Genomic DNA, 26,633 nt, shown 5'->3' with positions numbered 1-26,633 from the left:
TTTATAGGCCAAAACAGGAAACAGGATCCAAGATGGTTTCTCTTTGATGCCAAACTAGCCATCTTGGATAAGGGCACATCTAAGGGCAAGTTAGTAAATACAGAGACCTCTAGTGGTCGGAGGTGCAAATGTCAAAGTAATTCCTTACACCCTCATTATTAATCACTTGGTTTGTTTTTGGTCCTATAGTACAAATACAAGAAGGCCTATGAGTTGACCAGAGGAAAGCACATTGGATTCCGCAGCCTCCAGGACGATCCTAAGTTGGTTCACTTCATGCACGTGGCGAAGATGCAGTCCGAGCGGGAATATAAGAAAGACTACGAGAAGTCCAAGACCCGGTTCCACACTCCAGTCGACATGTTCAGTGTCACGGCTGCCAAACTGGCCCAAAACGTGGCAACTAATACCAATTATAAACATCTAATCCACACCTACAATCTGCTGCCAGATGCCATGAGTCTTGCACTATCCAGAAACAGAATGCAAATACAGAGTGATGTAAGTGTTCCAAGCAGTGCTGGTGGGTGAAATATGGTTTCTTAACCCGTTTTCTGATTGTTACAGAGGAACATTTTGAATAGGGGAGTTGAGATTGGGATTGATTTTTCTGGATCGACAAGGAAACATTTGTGTCTACTCCAATTTACAAGATATAAACATAAATAGGACATTAAACTAAAACCATTTAAATAGGGATAAGCATAGTTTGGTAGGGAGCGCCCTTAGGAGGTGGAACAATCGCGGCTTTAACACTTGAGTTAAGATGTTGAATCAAGCCCTGATATCACCAGGACTCGCCAGCAAATTCAACCTTGGTATTAATGAATGCATTTATCAATGTCCTTGAATTTTATTCATTATTATTTTCATATTATTTATTTTTCATCTCTTGCTGCCAAACCAATGTAACTAATTAACTACACAACAGTTCTGCTGTGATTGTGAAATCGATATCTGTGCTTAACGAATAATGCTCAGAGTGCAGGCTCAGGATTTTGGAAGAGGAGTTCCAAATATACAAGTAGAATGGGTTATTTCATAGGGAAAATATAATAATTGTATGTGTGCCATTACATTTTATCAAATGTCATATTATTTATATCTGCATATGGAACACTATATATAATATTCTGTACATTATACAGTATGATATAGAGATATATATATATATATATATATATATATATATATATTTATCTTGCCCTAGTGTAGCCTACAAACTACATTTTAAAATAAATGTAATTTGAATCTAAAGACTCCACATCACCATCTGGTGGTCATAAGTGGTACTGCATTTTTATTTTCTTAGTTATAACATCCTCACCATCTTAACTTAAACAATAATTCTTGGCTTAAAGGTATTCCAGACATATGTCATCCACCCCTAAAAATGCAAGTGGTGCACTTATTGAAGTTTAAATAATAAGAGGATGGTGAACTTTGCTGCAGTGTGTAGTTTGCTAACACGTATCTCTATCTACTCATGTAATTAGAATGTTTACAAGTCCGACTACAATGACTTTGTCAAAGGCGTTGGGTGGATCCCCTATGGATCTCAGGAAGCCGAGAAGAACAGAAAGGCCATGGATGTCCTCAGTGAGAAGAAATACCGCCAGCACCCAGACACCCTCAAATTTACAAGTTTGCCGGACTCCATGGAGTTAGTATTGGCAAAGAATAATGCTCAGATCATGAATCAGGTAAGTGTCCTGTGTGTCAGTGACTCTAACGAGCCTACATAAGATAACAATGCTTAGTAATATTGCTCTTATTTATATAGTCCCTAATATATGGACTGTATCTCATGACCACGAAGGGTGCATTAAAGAAAATGTGATACATTTTAACCCCTCATAGTCTTAAATATTACATTTCTAAGGTGTTACCATTTGTCTTCTAATCAGAACTAAGCAGCCTTTAAACATTTACGGATTTTTAGTTCCCCAGCTGCATAAGAGCCACTGGTTTGCTATCTCTGGTTGTCATAGTGGATTATTTCCTAAAATAGTGCAAATGACCAGTAACTCATAGCAACCAATCAGAAGTTAGCTTTCATTATCTAACTTGCACTAGATCAATAAAAGGTAACTTCTGATTGGTCACTTCACATTTGCAGTTTTGTTCTTTGTTAGGGCATAAATGCCATTGCCTATCCAAAAGGATCTTTTTAACACCCCTATATTATAAGATATGGGGTACACTCTCCATGTAACAGGCAGTACTATTACCCTGATTGGTCAAGGTCTTAGTAGCTGAGTGCAGATTTAATTTACCTTTTATAACACTCATTTAAGTTGATCTCTACATTTAAATTACCTATGTGCTTTGTTTTCTAGGCCCAATATAAGCAAGCCTGGGAAAAGGATAAGAGAACGATTCATGTTATGCCAGATACGCCAGAAGTTCTTTTGGCAAAGGCGAATGCTTTCAATATAAGCGAGGTATGTCTCTAATTTCTGCGTATGCTGTTTTCTTTTGAACGTTAACGGAAACAAAAACCCAAATTACAAGTGCACTTACTGAAAAACTCCAAGTGCAATTGGATTTACCAGGACTATCAGTGGGAGGTGAAGATGTTTGATATAAACTTAATTTCAACCTCATTTATGTCTTAAATTAATTATGTCACTTTGGTGTCGTACGTTTTATTACCTGGGTATTTGTGCACATATAATTGTGCTTACCTGCTCTGAATGCACCTGGATGGTACAGAAGTCATTGTATATATTCTTGAAATAACAAGATTCCATTAGAAGTTCATAAGTTCTGTGAAGTTAGAGGAACTTTCATAAATATATTAGAGACTTACAAGATCCTCTTCGTATAAAATCAACATTTATTTTAGGCTCACTGTTTCATTAAGCAGATGGCATAGAAAACTTGTGCAGGTTTTTTTTTTTTTTTAATTTATTTGATAAAATATTCTGTTTTATCAGTAGAATTAACAGAACCCAAAGTCAGCATCAAAGAATGAGCTGCACATAATAATTAGCCGACAGCTGAAAGAGATTTAGACTTTCCTCTAGAGGAGAATAATGAATAGTTGCCAGATTCAGATGGGCTCGTTATAGTACTGTGCAAGAAAGAGAATAGAATTCTAAATCTGACGTTCCCAAAATGTAATCAAAATGGGAATACTAAATATATTTTATGCAAACTATATGTAATTAAACGTTAATTTTTTTTACTATAATCAAGTTGCTTGCGGGCTGTGAATCTCACAAATAGGTTTGTTTAGAATGACAGTTGTACATTCCAATGTCAAATTCTTTCAAAATGCGTGAGGACACCCAAGTGGGTGGATCATAACTAAGCAGAGCACATGCAAATTGCGCTGTTTATCATTGCTACAATACATGTACAATGTTTATTTTTGCTAGTGTTATTTAGTGAAGGAGAACTCCCTTTCATCTATTTACTATATGTGGTCTCCTAAACTTAGATAGTGCAAAATTTGCAGGTTCACCTTTGATCCTTATAACATCTATTTCTTATTAAATTTTCAGAAAAAATACAAGCAAGCTCTGGAGGAATCTAAAAAGAAAGGATATGATCTTAGAGCCGATTCCATCTCTATCAAAGCTGCAAAGGCCTCCAGGGACATTGCAAGTGATGTAAGTCTGAATTATCTCCCAAGTCCTCTTAGTGAAGGTCTTCTTGGCACCAATAGCCATCCCAGGTTGCGGCGTAGTAGATCTACTTAGACGTTGGCAGATATGGTCATTCAACAATAATATCAAAACAATATGGTGGGCCAAGTTGGACAGATCCAGTTGGTTGGCCATCAGGAAAAATAGGTCACACGGAGTCGAGTCAGCTCAAGACATTCAATGACTGCAGTCATGTAACAGATGTTGGTCGTTGGAACTGTCGGCCATATTTATAGGAAACCAAAAACAACCAAGTTGCCAGACGGGATTGCTCCAGTTTTATAGATCAGTGCTGCATATTGGCAAGGATACAGGGACAAAGCTCTATTTGGGCACCTTATACATACATGCCTTATGTGTATGAATATAAATACTACCTGATGTGTGCTGAACATCAGTAATGTGTACCTTGGGGAAATACATCCTAAGTTAAGTCTATTTTTAGTTTAATTTTCTATAAATGTTCAGTAAAGCTGTTATTGCATACCCTGAAGCTAATCCATTCTCTGCATATTATGTTAACAAATGTTGCAGGCGATAAATTGGTCCTCTGCCGAGGTAACACTGCCATCTAGTGGCCATATGAGGAATTCATATATAAACATTGCAGAATACTTAAAGGGGCTGCACAAAACTCACCTAATCATTAACCTTTAACTTAAGTATCTCTCTGCAACAATAGATGTATAAAACATTACTTGCAAGATAGGTATTTTTTAATGCGATATCCAAGTAAAATGTACAATAATCTGACTGTACATGATACAGTTGAAATAATTATAATTTTAGTGGATAAAATATTTATATTAAAAAAAGGAAAAACGTTTCAACTGTAGAATGCTGCATTAAAAACAAAACTTCAAAAACCACTCAAGGAATCTATAAAGGAATTAAACATATATTTTATATTTCACTACAAATGATCACTATTAATAATATTAAATTATATTTCAATATATTTTTCTGTCTCATTTTCAGTATAAATACAAGAAAGCTTATGAAACAGCCAAGGGGAAGATGGTCGGATTCCGCAGCCTTCAGGACGACCCCAAACTTGTGCACTTCATGCATGTAGCCAAGATGCAGAGTGACCGGGAGTACAAGAAGGACTATGAGAAGACTAAAACCAAATACCACACTCCCGTCACCATGTTCAGCGTCATGGCGGCAAAGGAGGCCCAGAATATCGCCTCTAACGTCAATTACAAAAATCTGATCCATAAATACATATTGCTACCCGATGCAATGAACATCCAACTCGCAAAGAACATGAACCAGATCCAGAGTGACGTAAGTTTCCGTTTGTACTAGTAGACGTTCTTCATTTGTAGCTCTTGGAGCAACTTAACGCAAAGCTCTGCAACTCGCGGCTCTTCACCTGTTCTGGACCTAAAAGTCCCAAGATTCTCTGCCAGTCGGCTGGGACTTGTACTCGTGTAGGTTGCCCAAGCTTAGCATTCACACATACCTTCTTCAAGCATAATTTAAATTGCAGTCTATTCACATAATACAAACATTCTAAAATTAATCCAACTCATTATAGAGTACAGAATCTTAAAATGTTTCGGATAGAAATCTTGAAGCTCCTTCCCAGCTTATGATATCCTTATCCTCACCTAAATAATTATATGTTATGGGAGTTGCACATTAAAAACTACTCAAGTACTGGGCGAAAGAGCACTATGTAAATATAATTAGTTATCATTGAGCTCAGACTTATAACACACCTCATTGAATGAGTAGTATTATATAATTCACCTTATATTAAGTCTACATTGTCTAATGAGTATTAACCTCATAATGACTATCTACATTACCTAATGAGTAGTAGCAAACTAACAGCTATCTATGAGCAGCCACCTCATATTGGCATTCGAAATTGCCCATTACCTAATGAGTGGTAACTTCATAATGACTATCTACATTACCTATTGAGTAGTAACTTCAGGCCTGATTCATTAGTGATCTTATCTTGTGCAAAAGTTAAGATGCTTATTTTTAAGAAGAAACGGGGAGATAAGAGTGAAGTTAAGATGGATTTTCATCTTAACTTAAGAAATTCTTCACTTGCGCAGTGGATTTTGCTTCTTATCTCCCTTTTCTGAGCATGCACAGAGTGGATTTGCTTAAGATAAGCAAAAAACGGCAGATAAGATCACTAATGAATCAGGCTCTTCATTATGGCTGTCTACATTGCATCAATGAGAAGTAGGCTATCAATGACCTCATAACAGCTATCTACATTTTCTCATTTTTGCTAAGATATGGGGCACAATCAAACGGAATTTAATGTGTCGATAAATAAGAGAATTCATGTATTGTAGATGTGATTTTGCTGACTACTGTATGCACATTTGTGATTCAATCATATCCCCAGGATTGTAAAACACACATAAATTATCTATAAAAATATCAAGTAGTAAATACCACCAGAAAATTGGAAACCAGTTTGTGATTTGGAAGCATTGAATTGCATTTGTCTCTTTACTATAAAAAGAAACCTCAATTTCTGTTTGCAGAATGAATACAAAATAGACTACAAGACATGGTACAAGGGCACAGGCTGGAGCCCGCTGGGCTCTCTGGACGTAGAGAAAAGCAAGAAGGCCTCTGAAATCATGAGTGACGCCAGATATCGCCAACACCCCAGCCAGTTCGCATTCACAAAGCAGATGGATTCCATGGATCTGGAATTAGCTAAGCAGAACGCTACTGTTATGAACAAGGTACAACCTGCAATATAACAAAATCTGTCAATTTTCACAGTAGAGTTTCTGTAAAGCAGAATTAAACCACGATGCAGCATTCACAAATATTTCTGCAAATGGTTCACATGTATCAGGAGTATCTTTGAATAAGTCTGTGACCATGGCTTGTTTTTATTAATGCTGGACATAGTTCTTCCTTCCTATCTAAACATCTATTGAAGACAAGAGGTCATTTATTACCATCACTTAGCAACTAACTATAGCATCCAATCAGAAATTAGCTTTCATCGGACTTGTGCAATGAGGACAATGAAAGCAAATGTCTGATTGGTTGATGTGGTCTTAGTGCAGATTGGAACCTTTGAGTATTGTAAGTAAATAAATGAAGGGCTCACAATAATCTATAATCTATAGTGGTACCTTTACATGTGTGTGTGCAAAGATGATTTATCCTATTGAATCTACTTATATTTTAGGTATAACAACCCTCCGATATATGAAACGTTTCTGATACACGTGTTTATTTATTTTCCAGCAACTATATATTGATGCCTGGGAGAAAGACAAGACCAAGATCCATGTGATGCCCGACACTCCAGACATACTGCAAGCTAAACAGAACATGATCACATTTAGTGAGGTGAGTCTGCAGCCAGCATTTACATACATTGTTAGAAATGTAATGAATGAATCTGGTATGTGATCAATACGTTTGCTGTATACAGTGCAGTCAGCACTGTATACAGCATCCAATACTGGCTGTGCTTCCAAAGGTTTGCACGTTGTCAGCAGCACTGTCATTTTTCAGTTCCAATTAAATGATATATCTATTTGAGTATACTGCTTCAATAAGACATATACAAATAGGTTATATATACAGATGCTCAGGCTCGGTTCCTCGGAAACCGAACACACCCGAACTTAGGGGATCCGAGTACCGAGTCGGCTCGGTACTGTCGTGCGCCCTCGGTATTGGAAACGAGGCAAATCGTCGGATTTAGGATCTTGCGAGTTTTGAATTCCTTTTAAAGATCCAACATCACGGAGGGTGGGACGGAGGGCGGACCCCCATTTATCTTTTCTGCCCCTGCTGTGTGCCAATGTGTCCTAGATGTGCTAGGGACTGCCGTGTGTTTGTGTCATTGCTCTGTCGCTTACCATCCAGCCAGGTCACTGCAGTCTTTGTCCGAAAGTGTATGAAAATAATATTGTGACCTGTCAGGTGGTCTAAATGAACTGCAAATGACTTGAAATTAGTGTTATTGAGGTTAATAATAATGTAGGGGGAAAAAAAGAGCAAAATTATGTTATTTTAGCATATATTTTTTTTCTAAAAAATTCAAAACCAAAACCAAAACACACGAGGGTGGTTGTGACAAAACCAAAACCAAAACCAGTTCACAAGAGTCAGTGAGCATCTCTATTATAAGTGCACATTGTATCATTAGTCAGAGACTGTCTTTGGTTCTTCTCTTATTGCAAAGCTTTCTGGTAGTTGTAGTTCAATAAGAGCCGAAATTTCTTTCACGGCCACCTTCAGACGATTTATCTTTAATACCTTTGATATTTTTCTTTTTCTCTAGAAACAATACAAATCAGGATGGCAAGAAGCAATCAAGAAGGGTTATGATCTTAGGCCGGACGCCATATCAATTAAAGCAGCAAGAGCTTCTAGAGATATTGCAAGCGATGTAAGTATTATTGTAAATCCTTAATCCATGGCCAGGTGACTATCAAAGTCTCAATAAGCATCTGCGAATCATTAATAAAACTGTATTTACAAGCAATTTGCTAGTTCAGGTGTTTGTCATCAACATCCTCAACCGCTACTTACACCTACCCTTGACCATCCGCAAATAGAATTGCTTTTTCGGGTAATTGCTTGAACACACCCTTATTGTACATTAGCTATGTTAGAACACCCTTTACACCTCCCGTTACTCCTTTTCAGGCGTTAGGAGTTGTAGGTGGCAAAAAGTCGCAGGTCTGAATAGCCGCAGTTGCTTATGTTCACTTTATGAACATTCACAGTTCCAAAAAATGCATAGAAACATTACATAAATGGGCGTACCTCTCACTTTGAATAAAGCCCATAGTGGTTTTACTTCCCCAGCAACCATAGATGATTGTTGTTTTTGAAGGTAAACTACAGGGGTTGGGTTATATGGTCCTTCCAAGTTAATCAATTTGAAGATGAGAGCGTTAAAAGCGTAACCCAGTGGATCCCAAACTTTCTCAGTTCGAGGCACCTGTAGGCTCTCAATAATTTTTTCAAGGCACCGCTAAGCAAAAATAATTACCAAGTAGTCCAGTGTCTTGCTTATTACCTGTCCTGGGCGCGGCACCTCTTTGATATCGGCACACAGTTTGGGAACCACTGGCGTAACCTAATGAAACTCCACCCTGCACAAAGGATTTTTAGTATTATAATTTCCTGATTGATCAACTTAGAGGGGACATTGGTTGGGTCATTGAGAGATACAATGGAAATGTCCCATGGAACCCAAGCACCAACATATTAACAATTACATGAATACTGGGTCTGATATCTACCTCCATGGCCAGCTCTTAGTAAAGTGCCATCATCCATAATTCTAAATATCAATGACATTGCTGGAGTTAATTAGAAATTAGTGGTGCACTAAAATATGCAGAGACAATGTGAATATTTCGTCAAATATTAGTAAAATAGACACAAATAAGCTGTCTAACTTGTTATTTGCTAAGCTGAGTTATAATAAATAAGATGAAATAAGATGATGATGATGATGATGATGACAGCAGTCGCTACTTTGGTTGGATAACTCTCATTGTCTGTCTTTTTTTCATTCTTAGTATAAATACAAACAGGCCTACCGTAAGCAACAAGGCCACCACGTTGGATTCCGCAGCTTGCAGGATGACCCCAAGTCCGTATGGGCCATGCACGTGGCCAAGATCCAGAGTGACAGGGAATACCATAAAGACTTTGAAAAAACGAGGACAAAGTTTAACATGCCAGTAGACATGTTGGGCTTCCTGTTGGCCAAGAAATGCCAGAAGTTGGTCAGCGACATCGACTATAAACGCTCCCTGCACAACTGGACTTGTCTGCCTGACCAGACTGCTTTTGTCCGAGCAAGGAGAATGAATGACTTACAGAGTGATGTAAGTTTTTCCGGAGCTCGAGGCTCAGCGGAATTTTTATTGGTGTTTGTAAATTCCGGGAGACATCACTGAACACGAACTCTCTTCATTTTGTTTTCAGAATCTCTACAAGGCGGACTATAATGAATTTGTGAAGGGTGTGGGGTGGATCCCCTATGGATCTATGGAAGCTGAGAAGAACAGAAAGGCCATGGATGTCCTCAGTGAGAAGAAATACCGCCAGCACCCAGACACCCTCAAATTTACAAGTTTGCCTGACTCCATGGAGCTTGTTCTGGCAAAGAATAATGCTCAGACCATCAACAAGGTAAGTTGCTCCAAAGAGGAATAAACTGTTTCTTTAGAGATTCCTCTGGAGATCTCCATATTAATTGCAATATTATTAATACTGTATTAAAGGTACCCTCGGGACTCTTTGGCCAGGCGACCTTCTCCCTCTGCTGCTGATTCCCCAGCTCATCCCATATTTATATAATATCTACTGATCAAATACGATCATCGGGCAATAAATAAACAGGGCTACCATTGGTTGAAAGAGGGGGCCTCCTTCTTTCAAACAAGGTTACCCCACAGCTTTTTTAAGTGCCACAGACAGAGAGATTATTATTATTATTATTATTTATTTATAAGGCTCCACAAGGTTTCCGCAGCGCCGAACACATTACAAACAATGGAAAGTACAGGGAAAATCAGTACAGAACAATAAACAAGTAGTACCAAAACGTCAGTAGTACCATAAAGGCTCTAATAGAACCTCCTGCTCTTCCTGACATGTCCTGTAGACCCTAATGGACTGTGCGCATGCACGTGCGAGCACGGTTCTCCATCAGCGTCAGAAAACTCACAGGTCACAGTGGGAATTGATCTGTGGTTTTTCTTAACCCCTTAAATGCAGAGGACGAGTGAGACTCATCCTTAGCACTTTAGAGGGTCATGTAGAGCAGGAGTCACACTCATCCTTAGCACTCAAGCGGTTAATATTGCAATACAGCAATGTTAACGATGTTTCACTATTAACATCTTGAATATAATATTTCTAGAATAGGGAATTTAAAGTGAATGTAGAATAGTCAAAGTCTCGGCAATTGTGGACAAATGTTGAGCCTGTCATTAGATAAAAGATATTACCAATGACTTTTCAGACACACTTCCCGGTTAGGTGTGACTGGTAATTAGTAGAATAAGCCATATGTTTAGGAGGTTATTTCTCACAATAAGTCATGTTTTGGGGTTATTGAGGCTTCAATGTTCTAACAATATCTCATTGTGTATCTGTTGCGGGATAATTTAATTTGTACAACAAACCATTTAGTCTGTAGAGAGGTAATCTGTGAAACAAATGATAGGAGTATTGTGCTCTGCGGTAGAGGAACTACGAAGGTCCGTGTAATATGCAGATGTGGTTTGTATATGATGTCATTAGAAAGCAGGAAAATCCTTATTTTCTGATTAATAGTAATTTCAATATGATTTTTTTTTCCTATAGAAACTCTATACAGAAGCATGGGATAAAGACAAGACACAAATTCACATCATGCCGGACACCCCAGAGATAATACTGGCAAAAGCAAACCTGATCAATAGCAGCGATGTGAGTAATTCCAATACTATAAATCTGATATAGACAGAGACATACAGGGCGCTGGCCATGATGTAAGACACAAGCGAAGAGAACAATTTAATTCCCCTTTTTAAAGAATAGAATACAGTGGCTGGATCTTTCTATTGGTTTACCAAACCAGCATAAAGGAGGTATTTTAATATATTTACAGTATGTCAAATATTGTAGCTGCTTCTTAAAATCGCACTGTCAGGATACTTAGAAATAGATCGCACATGATCTATAACATATATACCAATATTACACAACGTGTACTCAAATTATGAAGAACAGCGGTAAGAAATGGTCAACCATGAACAAGTACATTTAAGAGCCCCCCACTGACCTGGTGCCTGTTGTAAATGTTCTTTACCCTTTGACGGGCTCTATTTATTGCAGGGTTGGTAGAGAGATGCAACAAAAACAAATAGCTTAAACATTTGCAGTTTGTATGTAATAAATCCATTAAAAAAAAAACTTAATTCCCAACCAAACTCTCTCTTGCCGTTGTTTCGGAGGCTGTGACCTTAAGCAAAACATGGGGGTATATTTACTAAACGGCGGGTAAAAAAAGTGGAGATGTTGCCTATAGCAACCAATCAGATTCTAGCTGTCATTTTGTAGAATGTACTAAATAAATGATAACTAGAATCTAATTGGTTGCTATAAGCAGCATCTCCACTTTTTCAAACTCACAGTTTAGTAAATATACCCCCAGGTGTTTATAAACTGACAATGGCCTCCAATCTCTTTTAGTTCAAAGTATTTGATCTTTTATATAAAATACTGAATTATTTTCACACTATTTGACTTGGATAGAAGAGCTGTGCTTGGCTGTCATATTTTTACCTAAACTCGCAAGTAAATTCACAAAAAAATGTCGCCAAATGGGTTATTATAAGACTCCTTGCCCTTCTCTATGGTATACACTAAATTAGATTTAATTATACCCTTAGAGAAATTGACTGTCATCCTGAGTGACTCATTGAACTGCTTTTATTCAGTCTGTGAGAGCTGGATGAATAGAATTGGAGAGCAATCGATATTCTGTGATATTATCTTGTATTAATTGTTTTACCTTAAGGAACCTACTTGAATGTTTAGTATTGATCATGTTGATGGTTAGGTAACTATTTCTACTGACAAATATTAACTCCCTAATTTATATAGTTTTGTAAAAATCTAATAAAATATTAGGAATAAAAGAATCCAATATACATTTCATTTTCATTTATTTGACTATGGTCTGACCACCATAGTGTATTAAGTCTTCATCTCTTTCTCGTCCATGTGTACCTTGTTCATTAGCCAATCAGATCGTCAGAACGGTCACAGCAGCAGGAGATGAGTGTACTTGTGATTATGTTAATGAGGGCAGGTCTGCATGTGACCAGGGCAGTGTTATGATGTGGAGTGGAAGTACAGAGACAAACAGAAATTCAGAGACTGAAAATTAGATAGTGGAAGGTGCAGGGTCCTCTGACAGCACAATAGTGTTGTCTGAGTACTGGTGGGTGGCTTCAGCCATATTGTTGTGTTAAACCAGAAAAAAGTAAAACAATGCCCCCAACAAGGTGGCTGCCAATGTAACCTCACAGGGGATATGAAATCCTTCCTGGACCTCATATGTGCCAATCAAATTAGTTGGTGGATTAGATGAGAACACTAGGCATTTTACAAGCACTTGATGTAAAGTGTTTACATTAGAATGTATTACTTTTACCCACCTAGAAATAGATCCAAGGTCGTCGGCATGTCTATGATTGGTGTTTATTCAGTAGATTCATATCAATTCTTAAGTACTGAATCAGCGGATACCTATAACAGTTTCTAAGGAAAGAATAATAGCGCATGTTAATAGATTGAGGTGTCATCTTTAAGAAAGAAATGTCATTGGAAAATGCATAGACATGTATTGTGTAATCAGATTAGTATTTTCCTGTGATACATAGCAAATAACTATATTGTTGATTTAACAGAAACTCTACAAAGCCGGCTATGAGGAGATAAAGAAGAAAGGTTATGACCTTCGTTCCGATGCCATAACAATCAAGGCTGCTAAATCATCAAGAGACATTGCCAGCGATGTAAGAAATTCTGTCCTGATTAATAACTCCTTAACAATAGAGTGAATTCAAGGCATGAGTAGTACATTAAGATATCATTTCATCCTGTGCATGGACAGTAAAGAGTCTATGTAGTGAATACCTAAATGTAATGTAAATCATCAAACTACAATAAAAATGTAAATATGTCAAAGTGATTACATACCTATACCGTTAAAGAGATAGACCAACTGAGTTTTTGTATGATATTCCATATATATATATATATATATATATATATATATATATATATATATATAAATATATATATATATATATTATAATATTCCTACTGCAAAGCTTCTTTTATACTTTGTAACAGTGTAACAAACTGAGGGTCGCAGCAAAAGGCTTTTAAGAAATATCCTTATTCCGTGACAAGTATTTCTTTTATTTTTGTCTATTTTATTTTTGCCTACTACACCCCTACCCTGCTCTACTCTTTACTTGCAGATAAACTCTAGCAATAAACTGTACTGAGGAGGTTAGGGAGGATGTTCTGGCACAATTGTTAGCCAAAAACACTAGCAACGTTGTAAGCCAAATCAACTTAAAGTTCGGCTATTAGCCTATTGTTAGCTTTGCCTCTCTGTGCTTGTTGACTATATATATATTTATAGACTGATAGATTGCAATTAATAAAAATGAGTCTAGCATTGTTTGAATAGATTGCATTCAAATATTTTACAGAAGACACAAAAAATAATTCTTTTTTTTTACTACTGATTTCGCCAGCAAAATATTTAGACAAATTTTAATACAACAATTTGACCAGCAATTTGCATTCACCAGATCATCAGAAATTTATTTGAATTTTAATTCTATAAAATTGGTAAGAAGTGAGCGCTCAATTGCTCCTTTTGGGGATCAGTGGTCAGTGGTCTGGAGAGCTAAATCTTAAGTGGATTGACTAAATGAATACTAAGTGTATAAAATTGCAACCAACATAAATTAATAATACTAAATTCTAATATTCAACATATGGATACAATGCTAACAGATAAAAACATGTATTTAATAAAATGACATAACATGTGTGCCGGCCACAGCGTGAGTAACATATGACAATGTTTTAAAACAATCAAATCATAGATAGAGGACACTAAAACAAAATCCAATAATGCATGACACAAAACTAATGTCCACCAATTGTCCAAATGCAAGGTCCAATATCAATGGTAGTAAGTCCCAGAGGGAGTGTAGTAGACGGTGAGCGGGTATTCGCGAGTCCTCGGACTCGATATGCTTAAAGCCCAGACGGACCTGATCAAATAAGTCTTACTTGGAAAAACGTTGATCCTCGGTGAGATATCCTAGATTGGTAAGGAAGACTGTGACCATGCAGCGATGACCATATGGGTAATGTACCCAGCGGCGTGTATCGATAAGCGGCGTGCGTTCCACAGTGAGATGCACAGATGGACTTCCGGTTTGACGTCACTAAGGGGTGTGTCCCCACGCGTTTCATTTGCTACAGCAAATTTCCTCAGGGGATCGTGATGTCCATAGAAGATATGGGTTTATATAGTGCTCGTAATCGTCAGCAGACTTTGAGGACAGTAATTGAGACCGTATAACTTGATTGTAAATTATTACCATACAAATCTGACAATGAGACGTGTGTCCCTTTAATTTTAATTCTATGAATCAATTGACTATATAGCAATTTTTTAATAAGAAAATCCATTGAAAACAAATAGCTTACTTACAAATTTGTACCAAATATTGTGTGTCCCTTATGAAATTATATGTCTTCCTACAGTACAAGTACAAACAGGCCTATCGCAAGCAACAAGGTCACCACGTTGGCTTCCGCAGCCTACAGGATGACCCCAAGTCCGTATGGGCCATGCACGTGGCCAAGATCCAGAGCGACAGAGAATACAAGAAGGAATATGAAAAATGGAGGACCAAGTTCAATACGCCAGTTGATATGCTGGGAATATTGCTGGCTAAAAAATGCCAGACATTAGTCAGCGACATTGATTACAAAAACATTCTTCACAAATGGACCTGTCTGCCTGACCAGAATGACGTGGTACATGCCAGGAAGACTTATGAGCTGCAGAGCGATGTAAGTATATTTTATTACCTGCTATATATATATATATATATATATATACACTTTTTTTTCCAACAGTGATTTTTTTATTAAGGAGATTGTTCAAACATTTTAGGGTACAGAAAATAAAGAGGGAGGGGAGGGCTAACAGATAGGGGGAATCCAGGGGGGGCACAAACCTCAAACTATAAATATAGTTTTACAATGGAGCAAATTAAGCACATCAACTGAACAAATAGAAAACATAAAGCATATGTATTATTAGACTTGTGGAGGTTCGTTTATGTTAAAGGGTAAAGGATCAAAAATGGAATTAGGGTAATTTTCAGCCCTCTCCATTAGTAACATATTCATGCCAGGAAGACCATTTGATTAAAGGAGAGGAAGTTGAAGATGAGTAGGATGTTCCAATGTTTCCATGTGGAAACTAAACTGAATTTTGGATATTATTTTATTTAAGGTGGGGGATAAAGGGTTTTTCCCATTTTGTGCGCTCTGGTTGCAGTGAGTATGTGGCCCTAACACATATCTAATATTCTTGGGGATCTTCAAAGCGTAGAATTTATAATTTTTTTTAATAAAGTAATTTATTACTTGGATAGTATCATATTTAGGGGCAAACATATTAATCAAGTGTTTGTATTTTCTTATTTTTACACCCAAAATAAGTATTGTGTTTTTGTATTTTGTCCATTTGTAATACTGTGAAGCAGTATTTGTTGCTTAGAAAAATATTATATTATACTCCTCTTCATTTTCCCTGGGAAAGCACAGGAAACAAAATGTAAACTATATTATGCCTATTTATTATGCTAGGAAATTATGATTCAACTAAACATGCTGAACATTACACAAAAATAGTCCATCTCAGCCAAGGAATAATCAATTACATTCAGAACAGCTTGCATTTTTTTTGCAGTTGATCAATTACTTTAAGTTTGGTCAAAATTAGGTTTGTGGTTTCAATTATACTAGATTTGACATTGTTATTTTTTTCAGTTTGACTGTTTGTTTTTTTCACCAGTTTTTACGCTATTTTTTTCAACAGACCTTTTGACAAAATAGTTTTTCACTGTTTTGTAAATATCCCATTAATTAAGTACTTTACATGGCAGAGACAATCATAAAATTCACTCAGCTGACTTTAGTGTTCAATAAATGAACCCCTTAATATATAATCTGATATATGTAGAAGAGAATATAATGCATAAACTTCTTGTCTACCTTTTCAAGAATGCTTACAAGTCTGATCTGCAATGGCTGAAAGGAATAGGGTGGTCCCCTGCTGGTTCTTTGGATGATGAGAAAAACAAACGGGCTTCAAAAATCTTAAGCGAGAAAAAGTACCGAGAGCACCCAGACAAATTCCGGTACACCAGCCTCACCGACTCCTTAGAAATGGTGCTGGCTAAGACCAATGCAGATATTATGAATAAGGTAAGTGATTATATTTTTTTTTACCTTTGCTCTAAATATAATGTAGGTATTAAATGATGTCATATTGAGTTGGTACTGGGCTAACATATTTTCTTCTCTTCCAGCGCCTGTACACTGATGCATGGAACAAAGATAAGACACAAACCCATATAATGCCCGACACACCAGAAGTCCTTCTTGCAAAACAGAACAAGCTTAACTTCAGTGAGGCAAGTAAAGTGAAATGTTAGAAATAGATCTAATTTATCAGTTGTATGTAGGCTCCCCTAAACTTCCAAAATTTTACGTCAAATTTTAAATCTCTCCAAAAGCTTAAACATACTTATATCCAAACAAGTAACGCTGATTCTCCATTTTCTGCAGAAACTATACAAGCAAGCTTTGGAGGAATCCAAGGCGAAAGGATATGATCTGCGTTCGGATGCCATTTCTATAAAGGCAGCCAGGGCGTCCAGAGATATCGCAAGTGATGTAAGTTTATTTCTATTTACATATATGTCTGATCAATTTACTAGCTGTTGTGCTGGGAACAACTTAGTATTGACCAATATTCATGTTTGTTGTGGTGTGAGATAGACATTTTCCTAAAGGTTGATACACCCATCTAAAGTTATGTGTAGACCTGAGCAGAAAATGCTTTGAAAGTTTGATATCTTAAATGAAGGATTGATAGAATGAGTAAATATTATTTTTTATTTTTTTTAATGAACAATTTTTAATTTTTGCTAGGTTTTATATAAGGAGATGCAAGATAACATACAAATAAAGGAATCAGGCATATATAAGAACGAAAACACTTGAAGATCAATAACATCTATTTTTCCGTTTTCAAGTGATACATACTAAATTAGGCATGGTCATTATTACAATGGGAGGTGGGGGGGGGGGGAGACGGAAAAGAGGGACAGCGAAATTGAGGAAAGAGAAGGGAATAGGGGGAAGTCACTGTTCTCCAAGGTTTATAGAGATGTGAGGATTCGAAATGAGAAAGGCACTGACTCATAAGGAGGGGGCATCGAAATTAGATCGCCAGAGGTGGGGGAGAGCCATGATATTCTGTCCAGGGGCTCCAAATACGGGGGAAACGAGTGGGAGTGTGGCGTCATAAGTTCGTAATGTGTTCCATATGATAAACCTGCCATACCCGGTTAATAATGGATGGAAGGGATGGTGGCTCTGGGTTTTTTTCCAAAACAATACTAGTTGACATCTCGCCGCACTGAGTATGTGCGTGATGAGCTTTAGTGTGTGGTTAGGAACGTCAGGCAAGGGACGAGGCAGTAGAGAGTAGGAGAAGCAGGAAGAAAGATATGAGTGATGTTAGAAATGAGGCAGTGTATAGAGTCCCAAAAAGGAAGCAATTTCGGACAATGCCACCATATGTGGGACAGTGTACCCACTGGACCACACTGGCGCCAGCATGGCGGGGAAGCGCTTAGGTAGATCGTATATAGTCTTTGGGGGAGCAGATACCAGTTAAAATATATTTTGTGAGCGTTTTCGCTAATTTTAACACAGACCGAGGTTTGAGCTATATGAAGGCGAATTTTGACCCATTCTTCCGGTGTAAGTGTTTTCCCCATGTCCTCCTCCCATTGGAGTTCATGTGTTTCCTTAGGGGGGGCGTGTATGCTGTAAGATTAGGTGATAGAACGTGGATATGAGTCCCCTCGAGGAGCGCAAGGAGCAAACGGACACTAATGGGGAGGTCTGGTGAATGTCAATCCCTGGCCGTCTAATAGTGTTGTAAAAATGGCGGAGTTGTAAATATTGGAAGAAGGAAGATGAGGGGATGCGATATTGTGTTTGTAGGTCAGCAAATGTTGGAAATAGTTGAAAAGGAGCTATGTCTTTAAAAAATGTAATGTTGTGACTTGTCCAAGATGAAAATTAGGACGGTTGGGTGCCGGGGGGAAGGAAGGGTTGTTCCAGAACGGAGTCATACCCCAAGCGTTAACTATTTTTTTTAAATACAGATATTATATAATGTGAGCAATACTTTTAATTCATGCTGCTGCATATATTTAATTAGCTCAGTTTCCCCTTGTCTGTGTAGCTCAGTTTCTACCTGTCTGTGTAGCTCAGTTTCTACCTGTCTGTGTAGCTCAGTTTCCATGTGTCTGTGTAGCTCATTTTCCACCTGTCTGTGTAGCTCAGTTTTCACCTGTCGATGTAGCTCAGTTTCCACCTGTCTGCGTAGCTCAGTTTCCATTTGTCTGTGTAGCTCAGTTTCCAGGTGCCTGTGTAGCTCAGTTTCTACCTGTCTGTGTAGCTCAGTTTCCATTTGTCTGTGTAGCTCAGTTTCCAGGTGCCTGTGTAGCTTAGTTTCTACCTGTCTGTGTAGCTCAGTTTCCACGTGCCTGTGTAGCTCAGTTTCCACTTGTCTGTATCGCTCAGTTTCCACTTGTCTGTGTAGCTCAGTTTCCACTTGTCTTTATGCTCAGTTTCCATTTGTCTGTGTAGCTCAGTTTTCTATTGTCTTGGTAGCTTAGTTTTCCCGTGTCTGTATAGCTCAGTTTCCACCTGTCTGTGTAGTTGTTTACACTTGTCTGTGTAGCTCTGTTTCCACGTGTCTGTGTAGCTTACTAAATGCGGACTGTGTATGATACAATTATCTTATTCTTTATATAGGGTATTGTTATTTTCTGGGCTGTGTAAATTAAACCTTTTAAAAAAAGCAGTACTATCCCAGCAGAAAAGTTTAACTGCATTTTAAATCACTAAACACAGGTAATTGTGCACTAATAATATTGTTTCTTCTTAAATGAAAATGATTTCTTAAATCTACAAGTGCATAGGAAATGAACCTCTCTGTCTTGTTCCTCCAGTTCAAATACAAAACTGCTTATAGAAAACAACTTGGGCACCACGTTGGATTCCGCAGTATGCAAGATGACCCGAAATTGGTGTGGTCCATGCATGTGGCTAAGATCCAGAGTGACAGGGAGTACAGGAAAGATTTTGAGAAATCGAGGACCAAATACAATAGCCCAGTGGATATGCTGGGAATTCTGTTGGCCAAGAAATGCCAGGTTTTGGTCAGTGACATTGAATACCGTCGTCCTCTCCACCAATGGACGTGCCTACCAGACCAGAATGATGTCATCCACGCCAGAAAAGCTTATGATCTGCAGAGTGACGTACGTACGCAATTTAATCTATCACAGTGCTAGATTATCATCATCATCATCAGTTATTTATATAGCGCCACTGATTCTGCAGCGCTGCACAGAGAACTCATTCACATCAGTCCCTGCCCCATTGGAGCTTACAGTCTAAATTCCCTAACATACATACATACATACATACAGACTAGGGTCAATTTTGATAGCAGTCAATTAACCTACCAGTATGTTTTTGGAGTGTGGGAGGAAACCGGAGCACCCAGAGGAAACCCACGCAAACACAGGGAGAACATACAAACTCCACACAGATAAGGTCATTTTTGAGAATCGAACTCATGACCCCAGTGCTGTGAGGCAGAAGTGCTAACCACTAGGCCACTGTGCTGCCCATATCACATGGAGACTTGCATGTGTACATTATAATGATATATTTATGGTGCCTAAACTTTTTAAAATGATGATATTATACAACTGAGTTTATGACAATTTATTGAGATGTTGAAGGCCATAGAAAAAAAACATAGAAAGTCACACGTTGGCCAAGCTGTATACTGTTTTATTAAGCATATCCTTTTTAGTTTGCCAGTTGCATCTGAAATCTGCAAAACTCTGATGAAAGTTACATATATATTAATATTTGCTGCCAAAACAATCAATTAATGCCTTATTTGGACCACTAAGTGATGTCCCTAGTTTGTAGGGTACTGATAGACTGCATCCTCGTGGATACTAGCACAGCCCACAAATTGTCTACCTCCACTGTGTTCTTGAGGGTGCATAGTTGTGGGAGCAAACCTAGAGCCAAAATAAAATTATTTTTTTGCTTTCAGAATTTATACAAATCGGATCTCCAGTGGCTGAGAGGCACCGGCTGGGTTCCTATCGGATCCCTGGACGTTGAAAAGGCAAAGAAAGCTGGAGAGATATTGAGCGACTACAAATATAGACAGCATCCAGATACCATCAAATTCACCAGCGTCACCGACTCTCTGGATCTGAACTTGGCAAAAGCAAACGCTGAGTTAATGAACAAGGTAAATCACTATAAGGTGTATGGGATATTTTGTAAGCAAAATATACTGAGGACTAATTTGTTAAGCGATAGAGACTTTGTTGATAGAATTACTAATGTCGAAAATATATTCCATTCACTGTGTCCTGTGGTGATGCAAGACAAGATTGCAGATGGCACTGATTGCTAGCGATGGCTATTTGAGTTACTTTGAGATCTGATTGAAGTGTCATGATCCATTGACCCCGACCAAAATGGTGTGCAGTTTCAGAAGACCTTACAAGAAACAATAACATGTTGTTATTTTAACCTATTTGAGCTTAAATGGCTACTTTTATAGTATATAAAGAAAACGTTTTTTTAGATAGCATCGAGAGTGACATATGGGGTAAATGTATGAACATGCGGGTTCTTCAACACCCGCGTGTTCGGCAATTAAATTTCAAGCGGCGCTGCATTGAAGAACCGGGTGTTGAAGAACCCGCATGTTCATACATTTACCCCATGGTCTCAATGCCAATGCTCTTTTAAAGTAGGTTTATTAACGGTTGGAGGGGGGGTGGGGGGGCAGTGGGACTGACACCCTTTGTCCTCTATATCCCGTTGCCCCTATTCCTATATTACAGCATTTTTTATCAAGTTTTTTTATTTGAAAACGTAACATTATTGTGCTTGAGTTTGAACTCATTTACCGACCACATAGAGAAACGTTAAACATACTACATAATGTAGCCGTTTAAGCTTAAATGAGCTTTAACATATTCAAACGGGTCCAATAATTGTAACACCTTTCTGCTTTGCACAAATTTAGGTCAAATTTTTTAGTTTTAAGATTTGAAAATTTTTCAAACTTTATAATCAGGTCCATTAACCAGTAAGTGTCAGTATCTCTACTGATAACTGATGAGACCAAGGTTTAAAGATTTGTGCACCAGAACAAGATTGTATAAAAGAGCTGATTGGGTAGAAAAGGTGCATTTAGTTAGGACATTATTTCTCAGGCTAGTCAGAGGTGTCGGAAAACCAGACGCGTTTTGCAGGAAATTGCACTTCGCCCAATGTAGTAAAAACACACAAGTACACAAAATGACGCATATAATAATGACAGTCCTTATAACCTCTCACTCGCATGATTAATTGTAGCAATAAATATAGGTAAACCGAACAGTATTTTAAGAGTCAAGCGACAAAGTTTATATTAACGAAGGGGAAGGTTCTAAAGTGAATGATTACACAGATTTGAGTGTTTCCAAAGACTGGGAAGTGCGTGGGCCCACTGAAATGCGTTAGCTGACAAGTAAGCACACTTGTGCAAATAAAGAGACAGATTTACATTTTTGTGTGTCTTAAATTAGTCTGTTTATATACATTTTAGAAATATGTATTATTTGCCAAGGTGGACAATACAATTTTCTCAATTAAACTTAACTCAATTTTTATTTTTATGTTTTTTTACGCCTGATCTATAAAGTAAAAGATTAGTTTGTTTGTTTTTAAAAACAGTCTGAAAATCATTAATTATCTTTCTTACTCTGTAGCGGCTGTACACGGATGCCTGGAATAAAGACAAGCTTACTATTCATATTATGCCCGACACACCAGAAATTGAGCTGGCAAGACAGAACAAAATAAACTACAGTGAGGTAAGCAAATATTCAGATGGGTCTATACAATGGCAATTTGCATTGTAAGCTACAACTAATTTATGTCAGATAATGCATTTTGGGAACAATTTATACATGTTACAAAATCTGAAAGGAAACATCACAAAACAGAGATTCCTTTACAAAATACTCTGTACATCATACAAAGGTATTGTAAGTAGCATAAATTGTGCACAGAAAAAGTTTCTTACTGATGAATATTTTAATTTTTATGATCCTTTTTATGTTTGTAACTCCAATCACACAACAATAGTTTGCTATAAAATATGATGTATTATCAATATTATTATTATATATATATTATTATAATTCTGGTATCTATCAATACGTAATTAGTAGTATTATAGTAAAATTATTATTTATGGTGCACTCTTGCATTTATAGATACTACACAAACTATAGTGAAGAAGACACACCTGCACCATATACATAGGCTATACTTGCCAACAGGCGGAGATGGGCGTGTTGGGGCGGGGCTCAACGAATGGCATAATTTTGGCCCTGCCCCCTAAGGAAATGTCACTATTTTGGCCAATTGCAACAGGGGGCAGGGCCACGATGACGCAAAATTTGTGTCGATAAGCCCCGCCCCCACCCACTACACTAATGAAGTGGGCTCAATTCGGAGTCTCCCGGACATTCTGGGAGAGTCGGTAACTATGGTATAGGCATGATTGAAAGTTGTCTAATGTAAACTAAAGAGTTGATGTGACTGACATAGCTTTTTTTAAGTTGTTTTAATATGTACTATACTTATTTTCATGGGACTGCTATACCTGAATTGAGTTTTCCATTTCCTATTTAGAGTCTATATAAGCAAGCTTTGGAAGAGTCAAAGAAAAAGGGATATGACTTGAGGGTTGATGCCATACCAATCAAAGCCGCAAAAGCATCCAGAGATATCGCCAGCGATGTGAGTACACAATGAATCCACACTTTAATTATTGCCAGGAAAAAGTATGAAGTAGGCCTACACAATAATTATCGCCAGGAATAAGTTTGAAGTAGGCCCAAACAATGAGGCTACTTCCTGACTTTATGGTCAAGAATTCTGTGGATGCAACAATTGACTTCTTGTCTGCCACAGCTAATTCTTTAATTGCTAAACCTCATACCTATTTTACCAAAGATAATTAAGTTAATTTCAAACATTATTTCAGTGAACACAGTAATATTGTCTTGCTGCAAACAAGAACTGAATAATGCATTTAATAAAGATTAGCTCAATTGCAGTGAAATTTCACACAAAGCACTAAGTTCCGGTTATACACTTTGTGATTCTATGGAACTCTATTGCGTTCTGCATTTGTAAATTGCTTTTGTAAATTCTAGCCATGTCAGGTGAGATATTGATTTCGCAGGCAGAATGAGCCGATTATTTTATATAATTGTATTAAAAATTTCACGAAATGATATACAAACTAAAAAAACGTGGTTATCTTTCATCTACGTCTGATGGCCAATAAAATAGATAGAAGGTGGATACAGATGTACATGTATTTCTGTAATGCTGTGAACATTTCCGAATGACATTTGATCATTGATTTGGTATTTCTATTATGTTCTAGTACAAGTACAAAATCGGATACCGCAAACAGCAGGGGCACCATATCGGCTTCCGTTGTCTGCAGGATGACCCCAAATCTGTGTGGGCCATGCACATTGCCAAGATGCAGAGCAAGAGAGAGTATCACAAGGACTTTGAAAAGTGGAAGACGAAGTTCAACATGCCCGTGGACATGCTGGGTATCAAACTGGCAAAGAATTGCCAGACCTTGGTCAGCGATATTGATTACAAGCGACGCCTGCATCAATGGACATGCCTGCCAGACCAAAATGACGTCATCCATGCTAGAAAGGTCTATGACCTCCAAAGTGATGTGAGTATGAATAGGGGAAGGCTACTTGTACCAAAACTGGACCTTTATAGAAAGCAATAAATTGTGCAGACAGTATCATCAAAAAAAAATCCACATAGAGTCTTCACCACCAGCATCCTCAAGAATTTACTAAGGCATATTTTCAGTATGGCACTTACATGGAATTTTTCTACCATATCGGTATTGTAGGGCTATTTTTTATCTAAGTATCTAAACTTTAGTTTCTGGGAAGTTTCACACTATGCAGATTGCTTATTACTCCTCGAAAAAATTGTATAGACAACTCCCTCCAGATAGCCCTCCAATTACACCAGAATGTGCCATTTTAAATATATGTATAAAGTTGCAAATATATCTATTTAGTCACTATCTGTCTTCATAGGCAGTAATAGCAACAATGCCCCATACTGTGTACAACAGGATGCTAGCCAACATACAGATGCATTTGTGCCAGCTGATAGTTAACTTTGATTTGATTTAAAAGCGTCTTTTCATGTAGGAAAGGTTACAAAATCCTTAGTCTGAGAAAAAGAAAATAGATCCCACAGTGACAAAATGCATTGATCTGTGAATTATAACAATTTTTTTTATTAACAACAGAACTTGTACAAATCAGACCTGCAGTGGCTGAGAGGAATTGGTTGGGTTCCAATAGGCTCGCTGGAAGGGGAGAAGAACAAGAGAGCTGCCGATATTCTAAGTGACGCGAAATACCGCCAGCACCCAGATACTCTGAAATTCACCAGTGTGACAGATTCTATGGAAATGTGTCTTGCGAAAGCCAATGCCGAGCTCATGAATAAGGTCAGCGTTAAAAAATGCTTAATGTGCTAAGCCAGTCTAACAGCTATTGCTCCCCCAATCTATCAATCAACAATATCTTCATATGAAAAAATTAAAAAAATTATATATATATATATATATATATATATATATATATATATATAAAACAGTAAGAACGTTGTGATAACATACAGCAAAAAGTCTCTTTTAAAAGGAAAAGTCTCATTATTCCAACAAAAGGAATCAATTATTATTAACCTAAAGGCTTGAAATCATTGTCAGTAATGTGTCAATCACCTGCCATATGTTCCTCTGTTTTCAAAGTTCATTATAAATGTATTTTTTTAAAAAACATGACAATAATTATGCAAATATTGGTATTTTCTAGAAATTGTACACAGACGCTTGGAACAAGGATAAAACAACAATCCACGTGATGCCGGACACCCCTGAGATCGAACTGGCAAAGGCAAATCGTCTGAATTACAGCGAGGTAGGTGCCCACCGTAGGAATGTAACACTCTTATACTTAGCGGTACTAGCATGGTAAAAAAAACAAACTTAATGACCCAAGAACTGTGTTGTTTTATCAGTACAGGAGGCATTTTCTTCTCAGGGGAGTTGGAATGGAACAATGGGAACTCTGTTAAATTAATGATATACAAATTATTAGTACCAAGAGTAAACAGGGGAGCTCAGCAAAAGTAGAACTATGTGTTTCTGGATGGATGGCAGGGGCGAAGGAGCAAAAATTTTAATGGGGGGGGGGGGGGCAAAAGGCCAAGGACTACTATAGGGCTTGGAGCCTTTTTCTTGCGTTTGGTATCTCATTTTACGACAGTTGTATCAGTGACTGTAGATATACAAAGACTCCCATTCCTTTGTTAATTTTTGTCAGTGTTTCAGGGCTTGGCCAAAAATGTATTTATAAATTATTAAATTAAATATTGTTATTAATATTAATTACCAATTAGTACAATAGATGTTAGAAAGATAGATACATTCAATTGTTCATCTTAAAAATGTACATTTTTCATAGTCATTAATCTATTTTTAATTCAGATTTTGTTGATGGTCTAATCTCATTTTATTGGGAGAATTTATAAATCTATAGTCACTGTCTCACTGGTTATAGTACGTGCTATACATTTAAATTGCTATATCTCCTGTTTATTAATGGACGCATCACATAAATTTCAGGGTAAAAGTAAAGTGAATAGTTGTTCATCATCAATACAGGTTATTTATTAAATGTTTATGAACGCAACACTTGAAAGTTTTTTAAATAAACAAATCAACCAATCTATACTAAGGCAATCTATATTAAAGAACATCTGGTAGTTATACTAAGACAATCTATCATTTACAAAAGTTTCACAAGTTTAGAACAGATACCATGACTTCAGAAAGTAGTATGAAGGCTGTTGTGTAGAAGTTCATGGGGGGAACAAAACATA

The 26,633-nt window shown here is 37.3% G+C and overlaps 1 protein-coding gene across 21 annotated transcripts in view; it reads left to right on the top strand.

Annotated features, from left to right (window-relative positions):
- Positions 1–26,633, top strand: part of NEB (nebulin) — a 163,446-nt gene that overhangs the window by 53,608 nt on the left and 83,205 nt on the right. For all 21 annotated transcript variants that reach the window (XM_075180874.1, XM_075180876.1, XM_075180862.1 and 18 more), the window contains 23 exons: positions 190–501; positions 1,497–1,703; positions 2,340–2,444; positions 3,510–3,617; positions 4,632–4,943; positions 6,173–6,379; positions 6,897–7,001; positions 7,945–8,052; positions 9,197–9,508; positions 9,609–9,815; positions 10,995–11,099; positions 13,088–13,195; positions 14,976–15,287; positions 16,509–16,712; positions 16,817–16,921; positions 17,076–17,183; positions 19,541–19,852; positions 20,668–20,871; positions 22,388–22,492; positions 23,319–23,426; positions 24,082–24,393; positions 24,994–25,197; positions 25,565–25,669. In XM_075180874.1, coding sequence (XP_075036975.1) covers positions 190–501; positions 1,497–1,703; positions 2,340–2,444; positions 3,510–3,617; positions 4,632–4,943; positions 6,173–6,379; positions 6,897–7,001; positions 7,945–8,052; positions 9,197–9,508; positions 9,609–9,815; positions 10,995–11,099; positions 13,088–13,195; positions 14,976–15,287; positions 16,509–16,712; positions 16,817–16,921; positions 17,076–17,183; positions 19,541–19,852; positions 20,668–20,871; positions 22,388–22,492; positions 23,319–23,426; positions 24,082–24,393; positions 24,994–25,197; positions 25,565–25,669 — 4,275 coding nt within the window. The remainder of the gene's footprint in view (positions 1–189; positions 502–1,496; positions 1,704–2,339; positions 2,445–3,509; positions 3,618–4,631; positions 4,944–6,172; positions 6,380–6,896; positions 7,002–7,944; positions 8,053–9,196; positions 9,509–9,608; positions 9,816–10,994; positions 11,100–13,087; positions 13,196–14,975; positions 15,288–16,508; positions 16,713–16,816; positions 16,922–17,075; positions 17,184–19,540; positions 19,853–20,667; positions 20,872–22,387; positions 22,493–23,318; positions 23,427–24,081; positions 24,394–24,993; positions 25,198–25,564; positions 25,670–26,633) is intronic.

This window comes from Mixophyes fleayi, chromosome 7, assembly GCF_038048845.1.
Source record: "Mixophyes fleayi isolate aMixFle1 chromosome 7, aMixFle1.hap1, whole genome shotgun sequence".
Taxonomy (NCBI): domain Eukaryota; kingdom Metazoa; phylum Chordata; class Amphibia; order Anura; family Limnodynastidae; genus Mixophyes; species Mixophyes fleayi.
Note: the sequence above shows the minus strand (reverse complement) of the source record. Positions and strands in the feature narration are given on the sequence as shown.